This window comes from Alexandromys fortis, unplaced genomic scaffold (genome assembly GCF_014885135.2).
Source record: "Alexandromys fortis isolate MF-2015 unplaced genomic scaffold, M_Fortis_MF-2015_v1.1 scaffold_31, whole genome shotgun sequence".
In the NCBI taxonomy this organism is placed as follows: domain Eukaryota; kingdom Metazoa; phylum Chordata; class Mammalia; order Rodentia; family Cricetidae; genus Alexandromys; species Alexandromys fortis.
In genome coordinates this window covers 10,279,865-10,305,564 of record NW_026067974.1, presented here as the reverse complement: position 1 = coordinate 10,305,564, position 25,700 = coordinate 10,279,865, and the positions used below count along the sequence as shown (strand labels likewise).

The 25,700-nt window shown below is 55.1% G+C and overlaps 1 protein-coding gene across 2 annotated transcripts; it reads right to left on the bottom strand.

Annotated features, from left to right (window-relative positions):
* Positions 1-170: 170 nt before the first annotated feature.
* Ppp1r1b (protein phosphatase 1 regulatory inhibitor subunit 1B) lies at positions 171-9,739 on the bottom strand. Of its 2 annotated transcripts, none has more exons than XM_050157181.1 (7): positions 9,239-9,739; positions 7,862-7,922; positions 7,588-7,610; positions 7,196-7,271; positions 2,977-3,165; positions 1,027-1,149; positions 171-946 (listed from the first exon to the last, which is right to left on the bottom strand). In XM_050157181.1, the coding sequence occupies exons 1-7, from the start codon at positions 9,317-9,319 to the stop codon at positions 897-899; spliced, it is 603 nt and encodes a 200-aa protein (XP_050013138.1). In that variant the 5' UTR covers positions 9,320-9,739; the 3' UTR covers positions 171-896. The 2 variants fall into 2 exon arrangements, with proteins under 2 accessions (XP_050013138.1, XP_050013137.1); XM_050157180.1 differs by having other exon boundaries at positions 2,962-3,165; positions 9,239-9,732.
* Positions 9,740-25,700: the final 15,961 nt, after the last annotated feature.

Genomic DNA, 25,700 nt, shown 5'->3' with positions numbered 1-25,700 from the left:
AAAGGCATTAGGCATGAGAAACATGCTTAATGAATTTAAGGAAAGGCTCCTGGGCAGTACTGGACACCAGAGTCAAGATCCTGACCCTTGAATAACCACCATTTTCCCTGTCAGGGCATGCCATTACTTCCCGGTCTCTCCTCCCTCCCCTGAAAGAGGAGTCTCAGGACAATTATTTACAAAGATTTATTACAGCATAGGAGGAGCTCAAGCCTGGAGTCAGGGAAGAAGGGGAGAGGGCCAGGCAGGTGGAGGACAAGGAAAACGAAGCTCCCCCCTCTGCATGGCCTCTCTAAGGACATATACTAAGTGGCATTCCTGGCACCAAAGCACAAACAAAACGCAATGAGCAGCCTCTGCCAGTCCGACTTGCAGGCACCCAGCAGAAACAGGACAATAGGGGGCGACATCCAAAATGTTGAGACTGTGGAAAGAATGCCTGAGACCTGGACCCTGGTAGAAGTCTGTGAGAGGGGTGGAGACTCAAAGCCCACCCCCATAGGAAGAGGGAACAGGGACGGAGGAGGAGATTTCAGGGCACTTGCAGGTTCTTGGTACCTCCTTTTCCCAGATCTTAGGGTCCTGCCCTGTGGGTCTCCTGTGCCCAGGGGAGTGGATCTGGAGAGAATTGTGAAGGGTGAATATTTGTTTCTGGCCTTCTGAGTTTTCCAGTGTGGGCTCTCTCACCTCCCCCCTCCCACCGGGTAAATAGAAGAATGACTGGCAGGGAGAGGCATCGGGGACTCTGGGCTTCAGCCAAAGCAAACACAGATCAGCCTTAGTCTTCTATAAGTCAGAAGCCGCAGCCCTAGCAGGTGAAAAAAAGGTACAAAGTAGGGTGGGGACAGAGTGGGTTTCTGGGGAGCACTTCCTCCTGGAGATGCAGGCCTCTGAGCTTATGTGCCAGGCTCAGGGTGGGTAGGGTGCTGAGGCTCCTCCCCGAGCTCTAAAAGACAAGTAAAGAGGACTCAAGGGCTGGCTCCATGGTTTCCATCCACCTCCCCACCTCGCAGTCCAAACGCTCACCACTTAGTGCTGCTCTGTCTTCCACTTGGTCCTCAGAGTTTCCATCTCTCTGGGGCTCATCCAGAGGAGGCGGGCGCTCCCAGGGCCCCTCCAGACCCTGGCCACAAGTTAGCTTCTGCCCCACTGGAAAAGAGGGCATACAAACACAGGCTAAGTGCCCATCTGGAGCCCTGCAGCACAAGTGACGTCTGGTGGCTTGTGGCCAAGCTTCTGAGGCATCATCGCATAATGGGCCGAACACTGAACTGTACAACACTCCCTTTGACTGGCCATGTGACTTAGCTCATGGGCACTTTGTCAAAGGAAATATATAAGAAGAGAGGTGTAGATTACCTTAGATAAGATTATACCTACTGGGAAACTCGGTGTGGAGGCTAATGCCAGTAATGCCGGCAGACAGGGGGCTAATGCAGGAGGATTGCTTTGAGTTCAAGGTCAGCCTGCGGTACTTAGTTAAGATTCAGGCCAACCCGGATTGCAGAGTGAGACCCTACCTTAAACAAACAAACAAACAAACAAACAAACAAAAAGGGCGGGGAGAGCCTCTCGAGAGGCCCAGAACTGGTACCCTGAATCACTCAGAAGTGCTGGAAATAGATGTTGCTCCTTGGTGGTCCAGTCATGTGACCCAGGGACTTCTTCCCCTTCCTAAGAGAGCATCTCTCATCAATTTTCCACCTGTGGGGAGGGTCTCCGAGGGAGCATGCTCTCAGTCCTTGAGCCCTCTCACACCCGCACAGCCAAAGATGCAGAGAGGAGACTCAAGTTGTCTTGTCTAGCCCCAAGGAGTGAACACTGTAAGTGGGAGACTGCTCTTCATTCCTGTAAACAATGGATCCAAGCTGGGCGGTGTTGGCGCACACCTTTAATCCTAGCACTGGGGAGGCAGAGGCAGGAGATCTCTGTGAGTTCAAGGCTAGCCTGGTCTACAGAGTAAGTTCCAGGACAGCCAGAGCTGTTGCACAGAGAAACCTTGTCTGAAAAAAAACAAAGAGGAGGAAGAGAAGGAGGAGGAGGAAGAGAAGAAAGAAGAAGAAGAAGAAGAAGAAGAAGAAGAAGAAGAAGAAGAAGAAGAAGAAGAAGAGGAGGAGGAGGAAGAAAAGGTCCAAAAACACAGTGCAAAAACTTTAATGTTGGGTGGGGCTGGAGAGATGGCTCAGAGGTTAAGAGCATTGCCTGCTCTTCCAAAGGTCTTGAGTTCAATTCCCAGCAACCACATGGTGGCTCACAACCATCTGTAATGGGGTCTGGTGCCCTCTTCTGGCCTGCAGGCATACACACAGAATATTGTATACATAATAAATAAATAAATAAATAAATATTTTTTTTAAAAAACTTTAATGTTTGCACCAGGTGAGATAGACATAGAGTAGCAGGTATGGAAGCTGTAACCATGTGTGTGGGTGGGTGGGGGGGTGAGGTCTTTGCCCAAATGTCTGGGTGTCGGTAGCTTCTGTGGGTTTTCAGGCTCTGCAGCCTTCTGTTAGGCATTAGGTGCCTTATCTCCAGTCTGCTGAGGTCAAAGGGTGCAGACCAAACTGGTTCTTAAATCTTTGATTCTACATCTGGACACTAGAGGGCACTCTCCCACCCCATCCTAGGAAGGACAAAGTCAAAAGGGTCCTGGAGAGGGCAGGTCAGCCAGCCTCCTGACACAGCAGGATTCAGAAACGAGGGGAAGGGAATGCTGGCTCTCCCTGAATCCCTGAACCTCCTCACAATTTGTTTTCATGGGGTCTAGCTTCAATTGACCCGTGCCTTGCCTTAATTTTTAGGGATGAACAGTGGGGGACGCCTAATCAGGTGAAGTACTAGCCAAGGCTTTGGTGCCCGGTCTCTGAAGCTGGCCATAGAAGGACGTCACAGCATAGGTGTGGATGAACTGTGTCTGACCCACGATAGCGAAAGCCACAGACCCCGGCCCCTTCCGCTTACCGGTTCCCCTGCTACCTTTCAGGACTTCTGCCTGGCTGTCTTCCTCTTCATCCTCCTCTTCATCCTCGTCCTCATCCTCTTCTTCATCCTCTTTTGGGAACCCCAGCTCTCGAAGCTCTCCTAACTCATCCTCCTCCTCCGAGGCCTGGTTCTCACTCAAGTTGCTGATGGTCTGCAGGTGGGACTCAGCAATGCGCTGCACAGCTGGTAGAGGGGACCCCCCCCAAGTCAAGGTCAGCCAGACTGCAGGAGCAGCCTAGGCTTGCTACTGGGGCCCCAATTCACTCCACTGGGAGGTCAAGCCAAGGTGGGAGCAGCAGGGGGTACATTTGATCTGATTGGTTCTTAAGCTGTTCAAAGATGCTGTCCCCCCCCCCAAGACTGGCACCAGAAAACTCCCCTACACCACAGGGCACCTGGCTGGGCAAGACCAGGCTGGCACAGCAACAGCTTAACATTCTCTGGCCAGGGAGCTTACAGTCAGGTGCTCAGGCCTGGACAGTGTCTACCAATGCTAACCCCAGGCAGAAGGTACCAGGCCCATGGGCCACGGCCATTTTCCCTGACATGGCTCAGAGGGATCCACCTTGCTGTGCCTCCCTGCCCAGTACTGCCCAGCATCAGATACCACACTGCACCTTTCCCCCAGGCTCCCTAAACAGGAACTGTCCTGAGCCTGAAGTCACAGCACTCTGCAGCCAGTAAAATCCTTGCTGGGCAAATGGACCATTCAGATGCAGCCCTCAGTCTTGACCCATATCCCTAATCTCCCAGCTCCCTCTGCGGTGACCCAGAAAGTAGCAACACCCCACCACCACACGAAGACCTGCTCAGATGCAACCTAGGAAAGGAACAGTGTGGGCGGTTTCCCAAAGATGGAAAGTGGGGGGAGGGGGAGGAAGGGATGGGCTGGGGGTTCTGGGAAATGACAAGGTTTGAAGAAACACTGTCAGGTTAAGATGGAGGGACGGGGATGTAGATCACTTGGTAGACTACCTACCTACCTAGTATCTACAGAGCCCTGGGTTTTGTTCCTAGTAGAACCCATAAGGTAGAGGCTGAAGGATTGGGAGTTCAAATGCAGACTCAGCTACAACATAGTGAGGTCTAATCTAGCCTGGGGTACATAAACAACCCCCTCAAACAAAACAACACAAAAGACTAAAGCAGAGTCAGTAAGAGATTCTAGAGCAGGTGAGGCATTAGGTTCAGTCATAGCCCCCAGCCTAGACTCTTCAGTGGTCAGCATTTCCTGGCTACTTAATCCAACAGTGGCCCCTCCCCTTAGCAGCCCAGGGGGTAGGCTGGAAACCTCTGGTGCAGCAAGCAGGGCCCTGCACTCCTGCCAACTCAGGGACAGGCACAGAGGGTGCATTGTGTGTGCCCAATGCCCCGCCCTGCCCCAGCTCCAAACTTACCTCTTTCCTCTGGCTGTGGGCAAGCTACCCAGGCAATAAAATCGCAATAAATTGCCCTACCCTGGCCTTGGGGACCCAGCAAAGTTTCACCTTGAGCCAACTGAGAGAGTCCTGACCTAGGAGCACCCTTTACACCCCCCCACCCCTGCTCCCCTGAGGGTTAATGCTGTTCACCCTTACTGGAGGGCTCTTGAATCCTGCCCTACAAAACCCAAACCCTGCCAGACACTTGCCCTTGCCCAGAAAGGGCTAAGCTTGCCAAACAGAACCATCTTGGTACAGAAAGGCCTCTGGACTGGGGGAGAGGAGGTGGCAGGCAGGCAGTTGGGGGAGGAGGAGGGGGAGGAGAGTTGGTTAGTGATCCACCGTGATGATAGATGAGTGCAGGGCGCCCCGTGAGATCCTGTATGCCTTACTCAGTCTCTCATGCCTTGCTGGGCCGTCTAGAATCTCCTCTTTCTTTACCACACCACCTCTCCTCTTACCTCTCCATGTCTGGGATCCTACCCTGTCTTCCTTCCCAAGAATCAAGAACCCCACCCAGTACAGCCCTCTCCTGACTCCACATCCTGCCTCTCCCTACCTGGACCCTTTACACTTAGCCCCTTCCAGAAGCTGGGTAGGTACATCTTTGGTCATCTTTTAGTACCCAAGAAACTTCCTGACCATAAACTCCTACCTCAGCACACTCCCAAAGTGCAGAACCAAAGCCAGGGAGGACTGAACTGGGGGTACAGCTCAGCACTGCGTGTGCGTAGTGTGTCAGACCCTGGCTTGCATCTGCAGCGCACTTCCCCAGAAGACACCGGGGCGGGGGCTGCCCTCCTCCTCACATTCACCCAGCCTAGAGTGGAGACCAGGCAGATAATCTTCAGATAGTCTTTTCGTGTGTCCCAAGTTAGCCTCCAACTCACTGAGCATGACCTTGAACTTCTGATGCTCCAGCACACGGGGCTTACAGGTGTGTGTGTCCCCATCCTTGGCTTCTGAGGGATGGACTATCAAACCCAGGGCCTTGAACCCAGGGCCTTGTGCGCTCAGTGCAAGCACCCCGCTCCCCAGTCTCAAGGCCAAGTTCTCACCCTCTGTCTTGGAAGGGAGCCACTTGTCTTCATGCCTGCTTTAGACCCTTCTAGAAGTCCCTACAGGAAGCCACTTGCTGCAGCTTCCTCCCTTCATTTTCCTGTCCCAGGAGAAGCCAAGCACCTACACCTTCCTCCAGGCCTCCAGCTTCTCTCCTCTGTCCCCAGCCCTGGCAGGAGGGCTGTCAGGTATTGACCTTGACAGCTTCTGGCAAACCGTATTAAACCTACCCACCCAGGGGGATCTCGGCACACCATCCCCCCACCCCCTCTGAGGGAAGGGACCGCCAGGCCGCAAGGCCTCGGGAGCGGGTGGCACCTAGTTAGGAAGAGACCCTTGGCATGCTCCTTTGCACCTGCCCATCCGTAAGGTGCATCTCCCACAGCTCCCTGGCCAGAAACCAAGTCTCCAGCTGTCCCTGAAAGCCTGGTTCACTCTTCCCAGCCCTTGGCACATCTCCTTCCTCTGCCTGCGTCTTCTTGCCGATGATTCCAGGAACCTGAGCCTCATCCCTTCAATAGACTCTCCTTGATCCTTAGAGACAAGGGTCCAGAAAGCAAATCACTCATTTTTCATTTCCTTATGAGACACAGTCTCACTGTGTTGTTCTAGCTGGCCTGGCATTTTCAGTGTGGTCCAGGCTGACCTGTCTGTGTCCATAGCAATTTTCCTGCCTCTGCTTCTAAGTGCAAGAATTACAGGTATGAGCCACCAAGTAGCTTTGTTTTTGTTTCTGAGTGTTTTTTTATTATTTTAATTTTTTTGAGACAGGGTCTCTGGCTGGTCTGACGCTGTCTCTATAGACCGGGTTTGCCTTGAACTCACAGAAACTTGCTTGCCTCTCTGTCTCCAAAATGCTGAGGTTACAGACCTCTGTGCCACCAGACTGACTTGTTAAAAACAAAACAAAACAACAACAACAAAAAAAAAAACAGTATTATGGCTCTAACCTAATGTTGTCCTTTTGTTTTTTGAGACAGGGTTTCTCTGTAGCTTTGGAACCTATCCTGGAACTCACTAGCTCTTGTAGACCAGGCTGGCCTCGAACTCACAGAGATCTGCCTGCCTCTGCCTCCTGTCCTGAGTGCTGGGATTAAAGATGTGCGCCACCACCGCCCGGCTAAATAATTTATTTGTATTTTCTGTACATTGGTGTTTTGCCTGCGTGTATGTCTGTGTGAGAGCATTGGATCCCCCGGAACAGAAATTACAGACAGTTGTGAACTGCCATATGGATGCTGGGAATAGAACCTCGGTCCTCTGGAAGAACAGTCTTAACCCCTGAGCCATCTTGCCAGCGACCTAATACTGTCCTCTGCATGTCAATCAAGTGCTCTACCACTGAGCTACACTGTGAGCCTCCAATCTTCCTCATCTTACTTTTCCCTGTGCCGCCAATGAGACCTGGCACAACACCCTTTAATCTGCACAGCAAAGCAGTCAAGGGAGAGTCCAGGATGCAGACCTGTACAGAAGAGGGAGTAGGGCCAGAGGGGAAAGCAGGGGGTGAGCATGGGCCCTTTGGAGAGACACCTCTGGAGGCTCTCTCCCTTCCACACCCTCAACCTACTGTTAAGACAACCGCTGCCCTTTCCCTGCCTCTGGGAACCTAAGGAAGTCTCCCGCATTGGGCAGGGATTTGGTGACACCAGCGTACAGGTCCTCTTCCTCCCCTACATCAGCCCAACTGCAGGGCTCCAGACCACAGGAAAGATGGAGGGTGGGATTAGTACCTTTCAGCGAGGGGGGAGTGTAAGCACAGGGGTTGGGTCTCTTCGACTTCGGGTGGTGCCCTTCTCCCGAGGTCCTCTGCAGGGAAGAGGCAATTGAGACAGGCTACCCCTTCCCTTTGCCCTCCCTCCAGTGGCACAATCTCCACAGCTGGCTGAGCAAGGGACAGCTGGGCCAAGCCCCTTCGCCTTGAGCAGAGGCCTGACTCAAAGCAAGACCCTGGACACCCCACCCCACCCCGCTCGGAGAAAAGGTGACCCCCAGCGCCAGGACTTTCCAGGGAATTGCAATTGATATGCTAATAAAGTCCTGAGCCGGCCTGGCTCTGCGGGCGACAGTCTGCCCCACCTGAGGGCCCGGCTAAGTGTCCTTCCTGGAGCCCCAGGAAACTCACCTGGTGTGGGGAGGCCTCCTCCTCTGAGCGAGGTCACCAGGTGTACACCAACCGTGACGGACGGGGAAGAGAAAAAGAATCATGTTACTTTCCCGAAAGCCTGTCTCTGGGACAGCAGAAGTGTGCCCTTCCCTCCTGGTGCCAACAGGTGCCAATATACAGTAAACCGACCCAGCAGAGTGGGCCTTCCAGGTCTCCAGTCTCCAGTGTGTCCTCCTGGGGGAACCCCAGAAAGGCACCAGAGTTGGGGTAGAGGGCGGGGGATGGGCCCTACCTGGAGAAGAGTGCTCTGAGACCCGGAACAGCATGGCAGGGGTCGGTCTCCGGCGCCGGATCTAGGGGGGTGGAGGAAGCAAGGACAGGAGAACACTGTATTGGGCCCCTTACCATCACCCAGCACCAGCTGGAAGCAAGGCTTTGGAGTCCTCAGGGAGCCTGAGAATCAAAGGCAGCTAGAGCTCACTCAACTCACTCGGGGCCCTTTATTTTACAGGGATGAAAAGTCCCAGGCGTGGAGAGGTTGGGCAGCGTGTTCAAGGTCACACAGCACACCGGGTCCCAAAAGACTAGAAAAACCATCCCTTGCCTCCCAGCCGAGACGGCCCCACTCCACAGCTACTCCAGAACCTTCTCTAGAAGCCAAAGCTGGTTATAGCTCCTACCAGCAGCTTGAGCACAGTAGGAGGTACCTATGACCCTACCTACTAAAGGTCAGTTTAAGGGCTCCAAAGCAGCTGGACTGGCTTTGAGGTCTGAGCCCAGAACTGCAGGCACCTCCATCCTTACCCGAGCTCCAGACACCCAGGGGTCTGCTGGAGTCTCTGGAGGGTGGAGTCTGGGCCCTAGCAGTCTTTCTCAAGCTGTGGGATTCTTCACCCGGTTCTCATGAAAAAAAAAAATGTAAAACTGTTCTCCTTGCCCACCCCTGGCTTGGCAATCAGAGCAACTGTCTGTTAATTAGGTCCCCTCTGAGCTCCAGGGAAATGCGCCGAGGACTAGGTCATTGAAGCCGAAGCAGTTGCTGTCAAAAGCTACTTAGGCCCAGGTTTCTGCCCACTGCACCCAAATACCCCAAGAAGGGTTTTGCCCAATGCTCACTGCCCTCTTCCGAGCCCGTGGCATCTCAGCAACAAGTGTCCTATCTAGGTCGTGGAGTACAGACCTCTGCGTCCACCACCTCCCCTTGGCTTTGTAGGTCTCCCAAACTCCCTGGGGTTGCAGCCCTAGGTCCTGATAGCAGAAAGTAGTCAAAACAAGGTTCTGGGGAGCCCAGACCAGGCCTAGAGGGTGAAACTGTGGTCATCTAGACCATGAAGTTGAAATGACAGCCTCGGACGCCTGAGCTATGTGCGTCTCTGGGGGTGCCACCTCAGTGACTTGGTCGCCCTGGGAAAAGGACGAGCCTAGCGGGGCTATGTAAGGACCAAAAGGGCAGCCCTACGAGCGGACTGTCTCCGGATGCCCACTGCCTGAATTCTCCCGCCCAAGATCAGCTCAGAGGTCCAGGGAAAAGTTGCTAGGAGTCTCCAGCGAACTTCCCGCCCTGTGGGGCGCCGGGCGGCAACCCAGGCGGGGTCCAGCAAGAGAACAGCTGGGTTGCGCGGGGGATGTGTGCTGAGGGCGCTACGCGGATGGGGCGCGGCCCCCTTACCATCTCCACCTGGCGGGGGTCGAGCTGACTGGGGGGCGCGGGCACCGAGAATTGGATCTTCTTGCGGTCCTTGGGGTCCATGGCCGGCTGTGCGCACCTGGGGTGTTGGGCTGATCCCTGCTCCGCTGTCCGGAGCTGCGGGAGGAGGAAGAGCGCTGTCCCCGCACCCAGGAAAATCCCGCGACCCGCGAGGGGAGCGCACTACGATCGGGAGTGCTGGACCGCGGGGCTCGCCTGCAGCGCCCGGCTCGGCGTTGGGGTCCCCTGCCCGGGGATCGCGGTGCTCGCGCCTCCGCTGCCCGCTACCCGGCTGGGGCGCGGGACTCCTGCTCCTGGCCTGCGCTCTCCGCGGGTCTCGGTGGGCTGCCCTCGGCCTCGCTTCACCAGCTTCTGTCTATTCTCCTTCTACCTTCTTCCTCTCCGCACCTCTGCCTCTGCTGGCTGCACCCCACAGGTCCCAACCCTGGGGTCCCAGCCCGTCCCCTCCGCCAGGGACTGGCGCCCAGGCGCTCGGAGGGAGGGCTTAGGGGAAAGCGGCCAATGAGCATCGAGAAGCGTGTTCTCCCGGGGATGGGAGGAGGGTGTGGAGTGTGAGCCAGGGCCCGGGGAGCGGCCAGGGGGCCCCCTGCCGTCTCCCCAGAACTCGGCCTTGCATTATTAATGGAGTCCAGCCGTGAGGCTAAGGGGAGGGGCACGGGCAGCTGGAGCCAGGATTCTGGCCTTAACCACTTCGGGGGGGCCCCGAAGTGGAGTTTCAAGGGAGGTCTGTGAGGTCGAGAAGAGAGTGCCAGCATGTCACGCTGTGAATGGGGGGGGGGTGTCCTAGAAAGCGAGTGTGAGAGAGGTGTGCGGGGGAGGACACCTGTCAGTCATCGTGGTAGGGAGTATGTGCAAGGGAGTGTCAGAGGCCTGGAGTGCTATAGCTGGAGGGTGGGGGTCGGCGTGGTGTGAGTGTGTGAGTCTATGTAAGTGTGTCAGAGTGTCAAAGATGCGGGTGTGAGTGGCAGCGTGTGGGAGGACTGCGTGTGTGCGGGGGAGGGTGTGGGTGTGGGGGAGGATGTCAGAGGCTGTCGGGGGGGTGGGCAGGGGGGGGGGGGGGGGGGGGGGGGGGGGCGGGGGCTTGCAGAAGAGGGGCTTGAGGCTGCTGAGAGTGTGAGAGCAAATTCCCCAGGGGAGCGGGGGGGGGGGATGAGTCCCTGCCACAACGCACCCAGTCTTCACGTGTCTCCTGCCTTTTCTCCCATCTTCTGGGGGAGGGGACAGAACCAACCAGGGGGCAGGGTTGGGGGCTGCCTTAGCAGTACACGTGCTATCACGTGTGTGGGCTGGGTGCGCTGAGGAACAGAGCTGGGCGAGAGAGGTGTGTGTGATCATTCTGAGGTATCTGCCTCTTCTACAGATGTGTGTGTGTGTGTTATGGAGGAGAGGGGCTGCTTTGTGGGTTAAATGCCCCTGTTTATCTGACCAAACCCTTGAGTCTCTGCAGGAGCTGGCTCTGCCCTCTGCGGGGCTGGCTAGAAAGACTGAATGCCTCTCTGTAGAGCCCAGAAGGGGCGTGTGTGGACCTGTGCCTGTGTGTGCCCTCCTGGGGTTCTGTTTATGTTGGCTGTCCTCTCTCCTGGTCACTCTCAGGCCAGGAACAGCAGGGCCCCTCCTCACCACAGCCCTAACTCCACCAGCGACCTTCCCGCTCCCAGTCCCAGCCCTGTGGCGGAGTAAAGGAGTGAAAGGCCGGTGGAGCCTTATGGAAATGAGGTCGGGGCAAGCTGTTCTGCCCCAGGCTCAGTGCCCTCTGGGGGGATGAGAAAGAGAGACAAGGTGCCAGGGACCAAGCTTTTCTCTTGGGAATAGGATGTCCTGGTGGCCAGGCCCCACATCCTCCAGCCCACGCCTGGCTACAGCTTGTTGATATATTTTTTGGGAAAGAGCCCATGCCAGGCTGCTGGCCTGGGACATGGGTATCTCTGCCAGTGCCTAGCTTGGCCCAGGACCCCTCTTCCAGATGAGGTGTGGTGGGGAATGACAAAGGCCAGTTGTTGGTATGTTGGGGGGATAAAGAGGTACATGGCCAGACAGCAACCTGGGCAGCCTTTAGGCCAAAGTTGGATACCCTGCTAGAGTACTTGAAGAAGGGTACGGGGGCGGGGGAGGGGGGTAAGGGAGATCCAGGGCAGGGATGAGGCTGTGCCCCCCCCCCCCATATACCTCAGCGCCTGTTGGAAACTTCTGAAAACACACTGGTTTGACCTAAACAGTTAGGAAGGATCCCTCCCTCCCATGGTGCCTGGGTTTGGAGATAAGGACACACACAATTTCTTTCCAGAAGATGGGCCCTTGGGGACAGCAGGTGGTCGTCACCTCTTTGGATGTAATGCCCTGGAGTCATGAAAGGTATGGAGATATATGTCCAGAGGACAAGCGGAAGGGGAGGAACACAGAACTAGGAGGGTCGTGGAAAGAGTGGAAAGAAGAGAGGGACCATGTGAGAGATGAAGAAACAAAGAGAAGTGGAGAGGAGAAAGCCTCACGACAGAAAGGCAGGAGACAGCGATGGAGAGAGAGAGTAAAAATAGCTCCACATTAAGATAATTGCAGCCCGCAGCTCTGCCCTCCGTTAGGAATTAAATGAGGTTTTATTACTTTGATTTTTCTCTCCTGGATCCTACGCGACTTCTCAGGAACTTGGGGAAAAGTTTTTCCGGTGGGCGGCCAGGTGGCGGAGGAGCTGTGTGGGTGACAGAGAGGAAGGGAACAGGGAACTGGGGAGGAAGGGACGGGAGGGGGCAAGGAGTGGGTAAAGAACGGTGGGGGTGGCAGAGCCCCCCAAGAGTTAGAGGAGGGGACTGGACAAAGAGGTGGGAGGGCTGAGAAGCCAGCCCGGTTTCCATTCACTTCGGCTTGGAATTAACCATATGCAAATGAGATGTAAAAATAATATGTCACTTCTGGGTTATTATTCTTGAGTTGGAAGCACAGGCAGTTAGGTCCAAAGAACAATTTCAAGTCCTCGTTTGACTTAGTTCCTGCTTGCTCGGACTGACAAGGTTGATAGTGGTGTTGGTGTTGTCTGTACCTCATCTCGGGTCTGAGCACACTGTTTGGAGGCAGTGTTCTCTCTGATATCTGCTCTCTCTTCTTGACCCAGTCCCTGCCAGGCAAGAGCCCTTGCACCCTCCTTTTCTGGAAGACGACTTTGGGAAGGTGCTGTGAGGCCTTTGCTCTCCTTTGAGGACGTGAAAAAGGACAATCACCTCCCTCCCACCTCCCCCCCCTTCCTCAATCCAAGCACATAAATTCACATGATCAAAAAAAAAAAAAAAAGAGTTGTGTAGCCCTGGAATCTCAGGTCCGAAGGCTGTTGTGTGAACGCTAACAAGTTTCTTTCTGTCTCCCTGCCTCTGTAAATTTCAAAGCCCACCTTGCACAGTGGCTGTGGCGACTCAACAGATACAAATTTTAGCCCCAGCGCAGTCTTCCAAGGTTTGGTCGGCTTCCACGCTGTTTTCGAGATGAAGTTCTGTCAATGACCAGCAGGTGGCGGAATCGGCCAGGGTTCGGGCCGCTGCACCGCTGGCAACGTGGGTCTGTAGTTAGGCATCCAGCAGGTGACCTTGGCACCGAGGAGCAGAGCTGGAACTGGAAAGAGTGGCAAGTGACAGCTGAAAGGGAGGAGGCCCCAGGAAGTCCTGGGAAGCAGCTTTAGAGAGGCCGGGGGAAGCTAGCTGGGTGCACAGGGCCTTCTTTCCCTGCGCTAAGAGAAAGGAAAGATTGGGGAAGTGAGAAGAGAGAACAATTCAAAGCCAAAAAGAGGAGAGGAGTATTTTTAGCCAAGAAGATGGTGGACAGTCAGCTACATTCAGTCACCTATTTGTCCAGAATCTATTTTTCACCATTTAATATATTCGTATCCGTACTTACATGCTTTAAAAAACTTTACAGGCTGGGCAGGGTGGCACACACCTTTAATCCCAGCACTCACTTGGGAGGCAGAGGCAGGCAGGTCGCTGAGTTCTAAGACAGTCTGGTCTACAGAGCTGACGCCAGGACAGCCAGAACTGTTGTACAGAGAAACCCTGTCCCAAAAAAAATCAAACAACCAAAAAAAAAATTTTTTTTTTTTAGAAACAAACAACAGACTACAGTTGTGAGCATTCATTGCAATGGAGTTTTGAATTCTATTTAAGGAGCGTTTGTTTTTATTTATGTGTGCTTCCCTTGCTTGTGCACCGCAGAATCACAAGAGAGAGGCTGAACCCCTGGAGTTACAGCTGTAAACTGGCATCTGGGTGCTGAGAACCATATCCTAGTCTCTGCGAGAACAGCACGTGGGCCGGGCGTGGTGGTGCACACCTTTAATCCCAGCACTCGGGAGGCAGAGGCAGGCAGACCTCTGTGAGTTCCAGGCTAGCCTGGTCTACAAGAGCTAGTTCCAGGACAGGCTCCAAAGCCCTGGAAGTCCTAGAACTCACTCTGTAGACCAGGCTGGCCTCAAACTCAGAGATCTACCTGCCTCTGCCTTCTGAGTGCTGGGATTAAAGGTGTGCACCACCACGCCCAGCCCATGAATGGAAAATGTTTTTAAAACTTCTGAGTCATTTCTTTGTCCTTATTATTATTTTGAGACAGAATCTCACTATATACCCCTGGTTGGCCTGGAACTCACTATGTAGACCAGGCTAGCCTTGAACTTACAGAGATGCTCTTGCCTGCTGCCTCCTGAGTGCTAGGTTTTGTCATGAGCTACAGTGTTCAGCCAAAAATTCTATATAGCATGTGACTACAACCGCAACACAGATATACACCCCACGCCCCCCATAAAGTTCTCCTGCCCCACCTGGCTCAATTACCTCCTGACTTGGTTTTGTGTGAGTCAAAACGTGTGTGTGTGTGTGTTGTGTATGTGTAATTTATTGTTTATTTTATGTGCATTGGTGTTTTGCCCTCATGTATGTCTGTGTAAGGATGTTAGGTCCCCTGAAACTGGAGTCACAGACAGCTGTGAGCTGTCATATGGGTGCTGGGAATTGAACCTGGGACCTCTGGAAGAGCAGAGTCATCTTTCCAGCTTTCCCCCCCCCTTAGGTTTATTATTTTTATTTTATATGTGTTTTGCCTGCTTGTACACCACCTGCATGCAGTGCCAGAAGAGGGCAAGGGAACCCTTGGCATTACTGACAGTTGTAAGCTGAAATATGAGTGCTGGGAACCAAACCCTGGTCCTTTGCAACTGTGGACATTCTTAACCATGTGAAAGTCTATACATCATGTGCATGCAGTTCCAGCATAGGCCAGAAGGAGGCGCTGAATCCCCTTGAACTCAAGTTACAGACAGTAGTGAGCCATCATGTGGGTTCTGGGAATTGAACTTTGGACCTCTGAGGGAGCAGCCTTAATCCCTGAACCCATAAATCAAAGTTTTAACACACAATTTTAAGATGCGTCCTCTGCATCAAGGTACTGTGGGGAAGACATATTAAGGAATAAATGAGTTGTAGACACTAACAAGAGTGTTTGTGTTTTTCTTGCTGTCTCTATTTTGCTCCTATTTGGAGCCTTCATTGTCCTGGATGCTCAGCTAAGCCCTGTATATGCAGTATCTCTCTCTCTCTCTCTCTCTCTCTCTCTCTCTCTCTCTCTCTCTCTCCCTCTCTCTCTCCCTCTTTTTTTTATTTATTTTTATTTATTTTTTTTTGGTTTTTCGAGACAGGGTTTCGCTGTGTAGCTTTGGCTGTCCTGGAACTAGTTCTGTAGACTAGGTTGGCAACTTTTAATTTCTTTTTCTTTTTTTTTTTGGTTTTTCGAGACAGGGTTTCTCTGTGTGTGGCTTTGGAGCCTGTCCTGGAACTCCCTTTGTAGACCAGGCTGGCCTCAAACTCACAGAGATCTGCCTGCCTCTGCCTCCCGAGTGCTGGGATTAAAGGCGTGTGCCACCACCGCCCGGCTGTAGTATTTCATTTTATCCTCTAGGCCAGCCCCATTTTATAGATAGGACAACTGAGTCTGAGGGGGCTTCAGCAGCTTTTGCCCAGAGCCTAGTTCAAATGAAAGACAGTCTTAGCCTCAGCCTTCATTCAGGAGGTTGAAGCAGGAGGATTACAAGTTGCAGAATAACCTGGTTTGTAAAGAAACAAAAACACCCACAGACAGTCACAAAGCACCCCCTTTTTTGCCATGGGGTGTGGTCTTAGAGAGCTTCATCCCAGGGCCTTGTCCATGATAGATTGGTACTGAGCTGCATCCCCAGCTCTGGAGTCCTTTTTTTGGACACAGGGTCTCATAATACAACCTTGTCAGGACCAGGCTGACTTCGAACTCAGTGCTGGATTTAAAGATGTCCGGTTTTATACCTCTGTCTTTAATACGTTCAGAACCGACGAATAGAAGATACCTAGCATGCACTGGAGTGGACTTCCTTCTGGTTCGATTTTGGACCTGGTTTCTCTCCTGCCCAGCTTGGGGTCTTCGCTGGAGAAGCAGAAATCGGTGTGCCGAGGCTGCCCTCTGGTGGCAGAAATGAGTCCAGTAGCATCTATGCCCTCTGGCGCCCCCAAGTGGAAGCTGAGATGTCGGCGAGAAGAAAGCAAGCTGCAACCCAAGCGGGGGAGGGAGGCAGCCTCAGCCGCCGGCACCTGGAGACCCCCTGCTCTGGCCACTGCCTGGTGCCCCCCGAGGTGCCAGCTGAGGCTGCCCCCGAAGAATGCCAGCTGCCGGAGCTCGCCGCCTCCCACTCCCTCCACCAGCCTCACACACACTCCAATCCCGGTCCAGTCGGCTGCTTCCATTCCCTGAAGAAGAGGCCCTAAAGTTAAAACAGCTGTTAATTTATAAACCAATTTTTCCGTGACTGCTTAATAAATCGCCAGCAGCTGCTCTGCCCCCTCCTCCTGCCCAGGCACCCGGCCCCGGGGGCTGCATAGAGAAGCTTAGGGCCTGCCAGCCTACCTCTCCTGCCTCCTTTGCCCACCAGCTCCCAATTTGCCCCCAGTACCCCCCCCCAAAAAAGAAGAAAATCCGGGTGAACCCAGCTTCCCTGGTCTTGAGCAGGAGGCTAAGATGAGAATGGGGTTTCTTTCCCAATACCCTAAAGCCCCTCCCTCAACTCCCAGTCCCAGAAGGTGGCAGCGAAGTTTCCCTGGCTCTGCGGGATAAAAATGAATAACTTCCCTGCTGACGTACCCTTGGGCCATTGGGAGACCAGGGACCCTGGTCTGGCCCAGGGCTCATGCTTGAGAGTGCGGGAATCTCAGTTTCCCTGTCAGGCTAATCCCCTGACAGATTCTAAGGGAAGCCCTAGCCCTGCTTCTCTCTCAAGGGTGGGCTGAGGGGAAACAGGGGGTGCAGGGCTAGCACCCCTCCAGGAAAATATCCTCATCTCAGGAGCAGAGGTAAGACCCTTTTTCCAGCGTGGAGAAAGTAGCTCATATCCTCTACAGAGGAGGGACACAGAAGAAATAAATAGGATCTCGCATTGTGTCTCCAAGGTCCTAACGTCCCAGGGGAGGAGGTCTGTTGCTGCTAGAATCCGAGACACTGCTTGGGACAGGGACATCAGCAATCTAGTCCTAACACAAACCTTGTGTCCTGGAGCAGAGAGGCTCAACACGGTGGCCAGTTCAGATTCTGCTTCTACCACTTACTAGCCATGGGCTAAAGGCAAGTCCACCTTTTCTTTCTTCTCTGCCCCGTGGATAAAATAAAATTGTTGTGAAAAGTCAACAAATTCATACACATAAGCACACAGTAAAGGAAAGGCTCCTTGGGAATTTGGAACCACCTTCCCCTTCCTCCTCTGCACACAGCAGGTGGCAGCTCCTGGGGGCGGGGCCTAAGCAGCAATCAAGTCTTGGGTGTGAAAGTTCCTAGGGCGTGGTTGTCAAGTACACCGAAGCACACCTTTAATCCCAGCACCTGCGAGGCGAGGCAAGCAGGTCTGAGAGTCTGAGGCCAGCCAAGGCTACAGAGTAAAACTTTTGTCTCAAAAACAAAACAAAACAAAACAAAACCAAAACCAAACACAAACAAACAAAAGCCCACAAAAGACAGCCCAGTGGTGGTGGCGCACGCCTTTAATCCCAGTACTCCGGAGGCAGAGGCCAGTGGTTCTCTGTGAGTTCGAGGCCAACCTAGACTACAGGGTGAGTTCCAGGACAGTCAGGGCTACACAGAAAAACCCTGTCTCGAACAAAACAAACAAATAATACAAATACAAACCCACAAAGTTGTAGGGAAAATGAAGGTCAGATAACACTGCCAACAAAACTAGGGGGGAAAACCCAGGCAGGGTCCCTGGGCTATAGTGAGAGTTCTTTCCCCAGCCCCCTGCTCCAGCGGCCTTCCCGGCCTGAGGCTAGAGCAGGGATGAAAAGGCTCCTCCCCGTGCGGAGCTCCTGCAGCCTCTGCTTCTGCCGGAAAGTTCTCCCACAGTCTAACTGAAAGCCTTTCCGGTTGCTCTCATAATCACGGGTTGCCATGGCTCGGCCCCCTTCCCACCCTTCCCTGGAAGACTTCGAGTGAGCTTGGACTTGTCTGCCTTAAACTGGGGGTGTTCCCAGAGCCTGTCTCCTGGGTGGATGCGGATGGAATGGGTGCTGCCCATGAAGCCCTTCGCAGGACCTGGCGCAGAAGCTGTGGGTGTGCTGGAAGAAAGGGCAGAGTGTGTGTGTGTGGGGTGGAAAGAACGCAGATGCCAAAGCCCCATGACACTAATTTCAGGTGGGCCACCTTGGGGCAGCCGCCTAACCTTCCTATGCCCTTATCTTCCATCCATAAAATGGGGACGGTATGGAGTCTATGTCACAGAGACGTCAGGGCTCTTGGACTGTTCCCCCGGCAGCATGAATGTTTGCTGAGGTGTAACCAGTGGGGCCCCGTGAGGCTTTGCCCCCATGTAACTGCTGGGCATGGGGAGGCAGGAGCTCAGAAAGTCACTACAAGTGAACTGGAGGCCCTGGCATGGAGGAGGGGCATTGTGGTTCAGGACAAGACCCTGGTCCCCACCTGCCCATTTTGCCCACCTCCGGCCTCCCCCTAGACCTTGACTTCGGACCACTCTGATCCCTCAGCCTCCCCTAGTCAGTGAAGCAGCCAGCCCCCTCCCTGTGCCTGGGGTCCAGACTATGTCCTGGAAATAAAGCAGGGTCCCTGGGGCCCACTCAAGCCGAAGACTGCTCTGCCAGGGTGCCAGCTGGTGCCCACGAGGGCGGGGCTGAGGTTTGATCATGTGGAAAGGGAAAGCTAGAAGCATCCCTAACCTTTATGGTCACCACCAGAGACAAGAAAGGACTGGAGGGCGCTGAGGACATCTTCTAGGAACGGAAGGTGAGATTTAAAAATCGCCTTGTCCTGTGCCTCAGTTTACCCAGACACCCAAGAACGGAGTCTTCATTCCCGTATCCCAGTTTCTCTGGGGCTCCAAAAGCCTTGGCATTGGCCCTCACAGCTCCGTGCCCTCTTTCCTTTCTTAAAGAAACGAGGCTCAGCCTCCTACCCGCCCAGATTCTCTCCTAAGAAGCCACTCTGGGGACCCGTGGCCAGAGGTGGAGACCGGTAGCGGAAAGCCGCAGGCTCTAGACAGCCCCCGCAGGGAATGGTGAAGCATCTCAAGCCCGCCTAGGTTGCCAGTCCCTGCCGGGATGACCCGGAGCTCCCCGCCCCTGCCCCTTCCCGCCTCCTCTGGCCCTTTAAGAGCCTCTCCGCGCGCTGCCGTCCCGGATCAGCCAGAGAGACCATTAAAATTTTATGCAGAATGAAAATGGGCCAGGTCTCCAGCTTCCTCGCTCCCATCCAATGATTTATTACTCGCAAATACCACAGAACTAATTAGTATAGTAATTAATTAATACGCATTTGCATATTTGCATGTGCAATTAGTGCAGTGGAGTGATTACTGGGAGAATGAGGGCCCCGGATTGTCAGATGTGAGGGGGAAGTGGCCTGGAAAAGAGTTAGTGGGAATGAACTTTGCAGGGAGCGCGGGGCGGGAGCGCGGCCGGGGCGGGGCGCTGCACAGGCTGCGGGGTGCGGAGCTTGGGCGTGGGGAGTGCGGGGCCCCCCGCGGCCTCCGACTTGGGGCAGGGGTCGCGACCCCGGCACCCCGCCCGCCCGGCCGCGCCCGCCCCGCCCCCGCCGCGTGGCACAGCTCCAAGCGCGCGCCTGATTGTTATGCATTGTGTTTCTCGTCGCGAGCGGAGCCGGGCGGAATGGGGCTGGCACAAGCTGTCTCCCTGCCACGCGGCGGTGGCACCTTAAAGGCGCAGCGTCCTCTCCCTGCCGCGGTCGCCGCCGCCCCCACCTCGAAGCCCGGACCACCGACGTCCCCAGGTGACCTCTAGAGGTCAGGGTGGGCCCGGAGGCCGACCGGAGGGGTGCAGCACGGGGCAAGAGCGCGCGGGGCACGTGCCACGGAGCCCGGCAGGCACGAAGTCAGGGCTGCGAGCGCGATCGGGCGGCTGGGGCGCACCGGGCGCAGTGCCAGGCGCGGACGGGGGTCGGTGAGGCGAGAACCCGCAGCTCGGCAGACGAAGGACGCGGAGGAGAAAGAAGCAGCGAGTGGCAGGGGGTCTGCTGGGTGCCAAGGACTTCCTTGGGGGATTCCACGAGGCCTGCTCCTCTGTCCCGGCTTACAGTGGCACAAGAAGGAAAGATGGTGCAAATCACTACCAGAAGAAGCAATGTTTCTTGGGCAGTAACCAGGGAGGACTTCCTGGCGGAGGAAGCTCTGCCCTTGGCCTTCAGAGGCAAGCAAATAGCCCTCTCAGAGATGAGGGAAAGCGCAGCCGGATGGCTAAGGATGGCCCTGGAAGCTGGAACCACGCATAGTGATCTGGACACAGGGCAAGCTCTGGGCACAGACTTTGCCAAGGGCTCTTCCTCTACTTCTCCATTGGCAAGGCCCCCTGTTCCTAACAGCATGATCCCCCAGACTTTAGAGAGAGGGTCACCGTTTATAATCACGAATAAACCCAACAATGCACCTCACCAACGTGGTCCAGATGCAGGCTCAGTGCTGGGCCACCGCTGGGCCAGTGAGATGGCTCAGCTGGTAAAGGTGCTTGCTGTCAAGTCTGAAGATCTCAGTTTGATCCCCAGGACCAGCATGATGGAGGAAGGGAACTGACTCCCCCAAGCCGTGTTCTGACTTCTTCTACAGTCTCCCTAAACCACACACACACACACACACACACACACACACACACACTAAAATGACCTCTGTTGCTAAATTGCTGTTGAATGTCCTGAAGTTCCAGAACAGGAGCACCCCCAAGGTGTTTTGTTTTGGAGTCTCACTCCACAGCCCAAGCTGGCTTCCAACTGGTGATCTCCTGCCTCAGCGTCCCAAAGTCTGGGATTAAGGGGGGGGTGTCACCACGCTCAGCTAGCACCCTGGTATCTGCCACTCACTTACTGTGGGATATCAGACGAGCTGTACCTCTGTACCCCACCTCTGCTGGGGTCTCCTCTCTGGAAAAGAGGAGTTTGCTTCACCCCTAGGCTGTTCCTTCCTTCTCAGGGGAGCACACTGAAGAAGCTTGCCGGGGACGGGAAGTGTAGCCCAATGGTCGGGTATTTGTCTGACTTAGGAGAGGTCCTGGGTTCCATCTTCAGCACCAGAAGTGGGAGGGGGAGGAGGAGGCATTGGAAGAAGTACAGGAGGAGGAGGGAGAGGACAGAGTGGGAGGGAGGAGGAGGGAGGAGAAGGAAGTCAAAACTAGCTCTATCTTTGAGAGCAGGCTGTCCTTCCCTGACCCACCCTGCCTCTTGGGGGCAGCAATGGCACCGTTTTCCCCAGGTTAAAGGATGACTTCCCACCCTGGCTGTGCCCACCACATACACCACCGTGTCGGGTAGCCCTTTGAGACTGTCTCCTGTAAGTACCAGCACCTACTGTTGACGGTCAGCTTCCAGTGTCGCCAGCACTGGTAACAGGCTCAAGAGACATGCCAGCCACAGTAATGCCAGTCCCAGGATTCCCCAAGGCGGACTTATGGCCCTGATTTCGAAGGAAGACAACCAGCAGAAATCACTGCAGAGCCCCTGTTCTGCCCAACCTGGGTCATGTCCATCCACCAGGCTCGGGCCTCCTCAGAGTGCACTCTGTACCCCGCTGTCCTCCTGGTCACCCCCACAGCTCTGAGGATCCAGCGGGAAGGAGGCACTAATCCCACTTATAGCCGAGGAGAAAGGAGGTCAAATGATTTGGCCAGGGTGAAGATGATGCCAGGGTCAGGGGTCTGCTGCCATACTGACCCCCATAACAGTCTGACCTTCCTGTGAGGATGGGGCTTGGGAGGAGGCCAGGGACAAGACCACCAATTGCCTCTGCAGAAGCCTGACAGTGAAGCAGAACAAAGACCACGGCAAAGAGAGCCCCAGGAACAAAAACATTTGGTAACTAAAGCTGAGCCAGGGCTGGAGGCAAAATCGGCCACGTCAGGGATGGCCAGAAGCACTCACACCTGTTACCTCAGACACGGCTGGCTCTCTGCTGCCCGCCAAGGCAGGCCTCAGCAATTCATCATGCCCATTTTACAGGAGGGAAGGCTGAGGTTAGGCCATGTAGGGCTTAGTGCAAGGATGAGCAAAGAGAAAGAGTTATACAGAGGTGGATCTGTGGTAGGGCCGGTTTCTTGCTCTGGCTGCTTCTCCTCCAACAGTAGGGGAACAGTTGGGGTACCCCAACTGCACTCCGAGGCTATTCTGTGTTCCAGCCTTCAAGCATAGTAGAGCATGGAGCCTCCTGGGTGGACTTTCTGGGGGTGGCGACATTTAGGCAGAAAGGGGCAGAGGTGTGCTCCGCCGTGGGACAGCAGGGGCAGAAGTTCTGAGACTGGGAACGAGGCAGTGAAGAAGCGGCCAGAGAGCCCTGCCCAGGGGAGAAACTGCTGAAGAGGGCGAATGCCACAGCCAGGCTCGCATCTCAGGCAGGCGAGCAGTGTGGGCAGCCTGGGCCCTTCAAGGGGGGTAGAGGAGGGGGCAGACCCCGTGAGAGAGAAGGTGCACAGGGCAGGGCTCAGCTGTGTTCTGACTCCATTTTCTCAAGAGTCACATTCATGGATCCAGGCTGGGGGTAGGGACGCGGATGGGGGGGGGGGAGCCACTGAGCTGAAAGACTTGGGAACCGAGCAGGGAGTCCACCACAGGACGGGCACCAGTCCGGTGAGACCACGGGCCATGAGGCCTGGTGACTGTAAAACAGAGCCTGTAGCCTAGGAAGGGCACAGAGAGCACCGAGCGGAGGCCACGCCCCCTCCGAGCCTATTTCTGGGAATGACCCTTGTGGGGTTTTTTTGCTTGTTTTGCTTTGTTTTCAAGACCCCAGGTTGGCCCGCAGTTCTCTTTGGCGGAGAATGACCTTGAACTTCTGGGCTCACAGGAATGCACCACCCTGCTTCTTCGGGGCTGCGGGTCAGGCCTCCCAACTTGGCAAGCTTTCTACCAACCGAGCTACAACACGTCTGTCTCCCAGGATCCCGTCTGTGCCAGGAGATCCCCTGGGCTGGGCAGAGACCCTGGTTTTGCCCCCAGGAGACTCCAAATGGCTGCATTGCACCCCACCCTCACCTCGTCTCTCCAGCCAAACAGCGGGGGTGACCTGAGAGCCCCAGACTAAAAACATCACAAATAGCTACAGGAGAGGAGAGGGAGAGGGGGAACCTTCCAACAGGAGTGCTGCCCTGAGGGAGGCCTGGAGGGCTCCCAGGAGGCATCTGGGAAACTTCTGGGCGAGGAAGATGAACCTGAGTACTGAGAAAGAGCTCTTCTCACAAAAGCAAGGTGCAGAGGTCAAAGGTTATAGGGTCAAAGGTCACCACACTTTCGGAGCCAGGGTACAGCCTGAGGCGGGCGGCTTGGCTGGAGGACTTAGCCCCTCTTCCACCTGTCATCTGTCTTGAGGAGCGGGTGGCAGCAGTGGTCCGTGGACTCTCAGCTCTCTGGGTGGGACAGAGGCCCAGGCCTGGGCGCGGCCGACTGCGGGAGCGCAGGAGAACCCTGGTCAGGCCAGGAGGTCCATGGGAGGAGGGGGCTACACCTCGCCGGCCTCCCCTCCCCCTCCCCAGTGGCACCACGAGGCACGCAGCCGCATATCACCCGTGCCAGCCCTCACCTCCCGGCAACGTCGCCGCATTCTCAGCCACGCCATCTGGCGTGCCCGTCGCTCCCCGGCACACTGCGGCGGGCGGGGGAGGGGGCAGCGGGGCAGGTGCCCACCCTGGAGCCAGGAGGAAGCGGCAGGTCCCCCTCCCCCAGCGGCCTTGGCGCTCGAGGTGGGGCAGGGGGCTGGCGAAGGGGGCGGCAGGTGCTCTCCGGCCCCAGGTGGAGCTCGAGCATCCGAAGGGCTGGAGGAGGCGCCCCCCTGGGCAGTGCCAGTCGGAGCCTCCTGCCTCCTCCCCCGGCACAGCGCCTGCCAGGAGCTCAGGACCAGGAGGGTCTCCCCCCTGCCCTTCCCCACACCGCAGGAGGAGACCGGGCTCCCCTCACCTGTCCACCCAGCCAGGGAGGCCCCAGGAGACCCATGTCTGACTGCAGCCTGGGGGTGGACGCCTGGGTCTGACCCACCTGCTCCCTAGGCCCGCTTCCTTGTTCACACAGGCCACCTACCTGTCTTCTTTGGGGACACCAGGTGGCTGGCTAGCTGTCCTTCGGAGGGTCAGAATAGAGGGGCGCATTTACAGATTCACGCAGTAATGATTTATGGGGGGAGAGCAAGGGTTGTACAAAGAGCAGTTTTCCAGCACATTCTTCCTGTCCCCTGAGCAAGATTCCCCTAGTCTGCTCAGGAATGACCTGTCTCTCTGGCCTCTGCCACCCTCTGCCCTCTCTCCTCCTCCATGCCTACCTCAACCCCCTCACCCCTGCCCCTCAGGCCCCAGCCAGAACAAAATGGCCGCTGCCCCTCTGTGGCAGCCATTTTAGGTGCCCAGACCGTGGAGTCCCTTGGGATGGGGCTATGTCTCCATGGGAACCTCAGGCCCCCAGCTCCCCGCTCCCACCCTGAGGTGTGGGCAGCAAAAATGGAAGTCTTCCAGGCCTGAAGTGCCCGCCACTCTCCTTTTCCTCTCAGAGACCTGGAGGGGACCAGGCCCCTCACCAACTCCCTTCCCCCAATGCCACGGGGAGGAACAGATGGCATCTCTGGGTGTCCTTCTCCTTTCGTCTCCTTCCTTCCATTTCTGGCTCTTTCTGTCTTTCCGTCACTGGATCTCTGAGCACAGAGAGGAGCGTGCATGTCCCGGCGTGCTAATGCCTGCTCGTGTGTATGTGGACACACGTGTTGTACCTCTTCGGAGCTCATGTCTGAGGCAGGCCCAGCCTACACCTCCCCCTGTTCCAGTTTCCCCCCGGTTTTTATTGTATCTTCTAAAAAAGCGAAAGTTGGAATGTGTCGAGTGAGAAAAACTTGCTCCATTTTCCTGAAGAAGAAAAGAGGGGTCAGGAGCAGGCCCAGCGGGGTGAAGTTCTCTGTACCCCAGGCCTGACCACCCCACCCCCTACCTCAGGCCTCTGCCTGCAGGAGCCCCTTAAGGAGTCCTTTCGGATCTCAAAAACAGAGAGCACTAGGCGGCCTTACAGAGCGTTCCCTGAACAAGGTCTGCCCTCACCCGGAGGGCCCTATCAGACCCCAGTGGGCTTAACCCAATTCTTGATGTTTTTCCCTGCCAAGGAAGCATTCATCCATTTATTCATTCATACCTTCACCCATTAATTTAACAAAACTTTGGATTCTTTGTAGACAAAACATTTTAATTGGGGATGGGATCTATGCAATAAATTAATAATATAAAGCAAGCTACAATTTGCAAAGTGTCTTAATAAAAATAAAGGCTGCCATTTATTGGAAGATTCTTTCATTGCTGGCCCTGTGCCGGCTCATTATCCCATCACAGTATTCAGGGTTAGAAACAGCCCTATGAAGGGGCCGGATGATAACCTCCATTTCATGGACAGGGAAATCAAGACTGAGAAGGAGTTTGCTTGCTATGGATTCAAACCCAGGGCCTTGGGCTCTCCAGGCAAGGACCAGCCCTGGGCAAAATCCCCAGTCCAGAATTCAGTTGGCTTTTTTTTTTTTTTTTTTTTTTTTTTTGAGACAGGGTTTGTGTAGCTTTGGCTGTCCTGGAACTTGCTCTGTAGACCAGGCTGGCCTCGAACTCACAGAGATCCATCTGCCTCTGCCTTCCAAGTGCTGGGATTAAAGGTGTGTGCCACCACCATCTGACCCAGCATTTTCTTTTACAAAGTGATGGTGCAGCCCTTTAATCCCAGCCCTCTGGAAGCAGAGGTGAGTTCAGGGCTAGCCTGGTCTACATGGTGAATTCCAGGATAGCTAAGAGTACATAGTGAGAACCCATCTCAAAAACAGAACGAGGGGCTGGAGAGATGGCTCAGAGGTTAAGAGCAATGACTGTTCTTCTAGGGGTCTTGAGATCAATTCCCAGCAACCACATGGTGGCTCACAGCCATC

Excerpts from the sequence above, each read along its gene's own strand:
- Ppp1r1b (XM_050157180.1), bottom strand. The coding sequence starts at position 9,319 with ATGGACCCCAAGGACCGCAAGAAGATCCAATTCTCGGTGCCCGCGCCC. Across the intron at positions 3,166-7,195 it reads CACTCCCCCCTCGCTGAAAG|CTGTGCAGCGCATTGCTGAG; the intron begins GTACTAATCCCA and ends CCCCTCTACCAG. Across the intron at positions 1,150-2,961 it reads GAAAGGTAGCAGGGGAACCG|TGGGGCAGAAGCTAACTTGT; the intron begins GTAAGCGGAAGG and ends CCTCTTTTCCAG.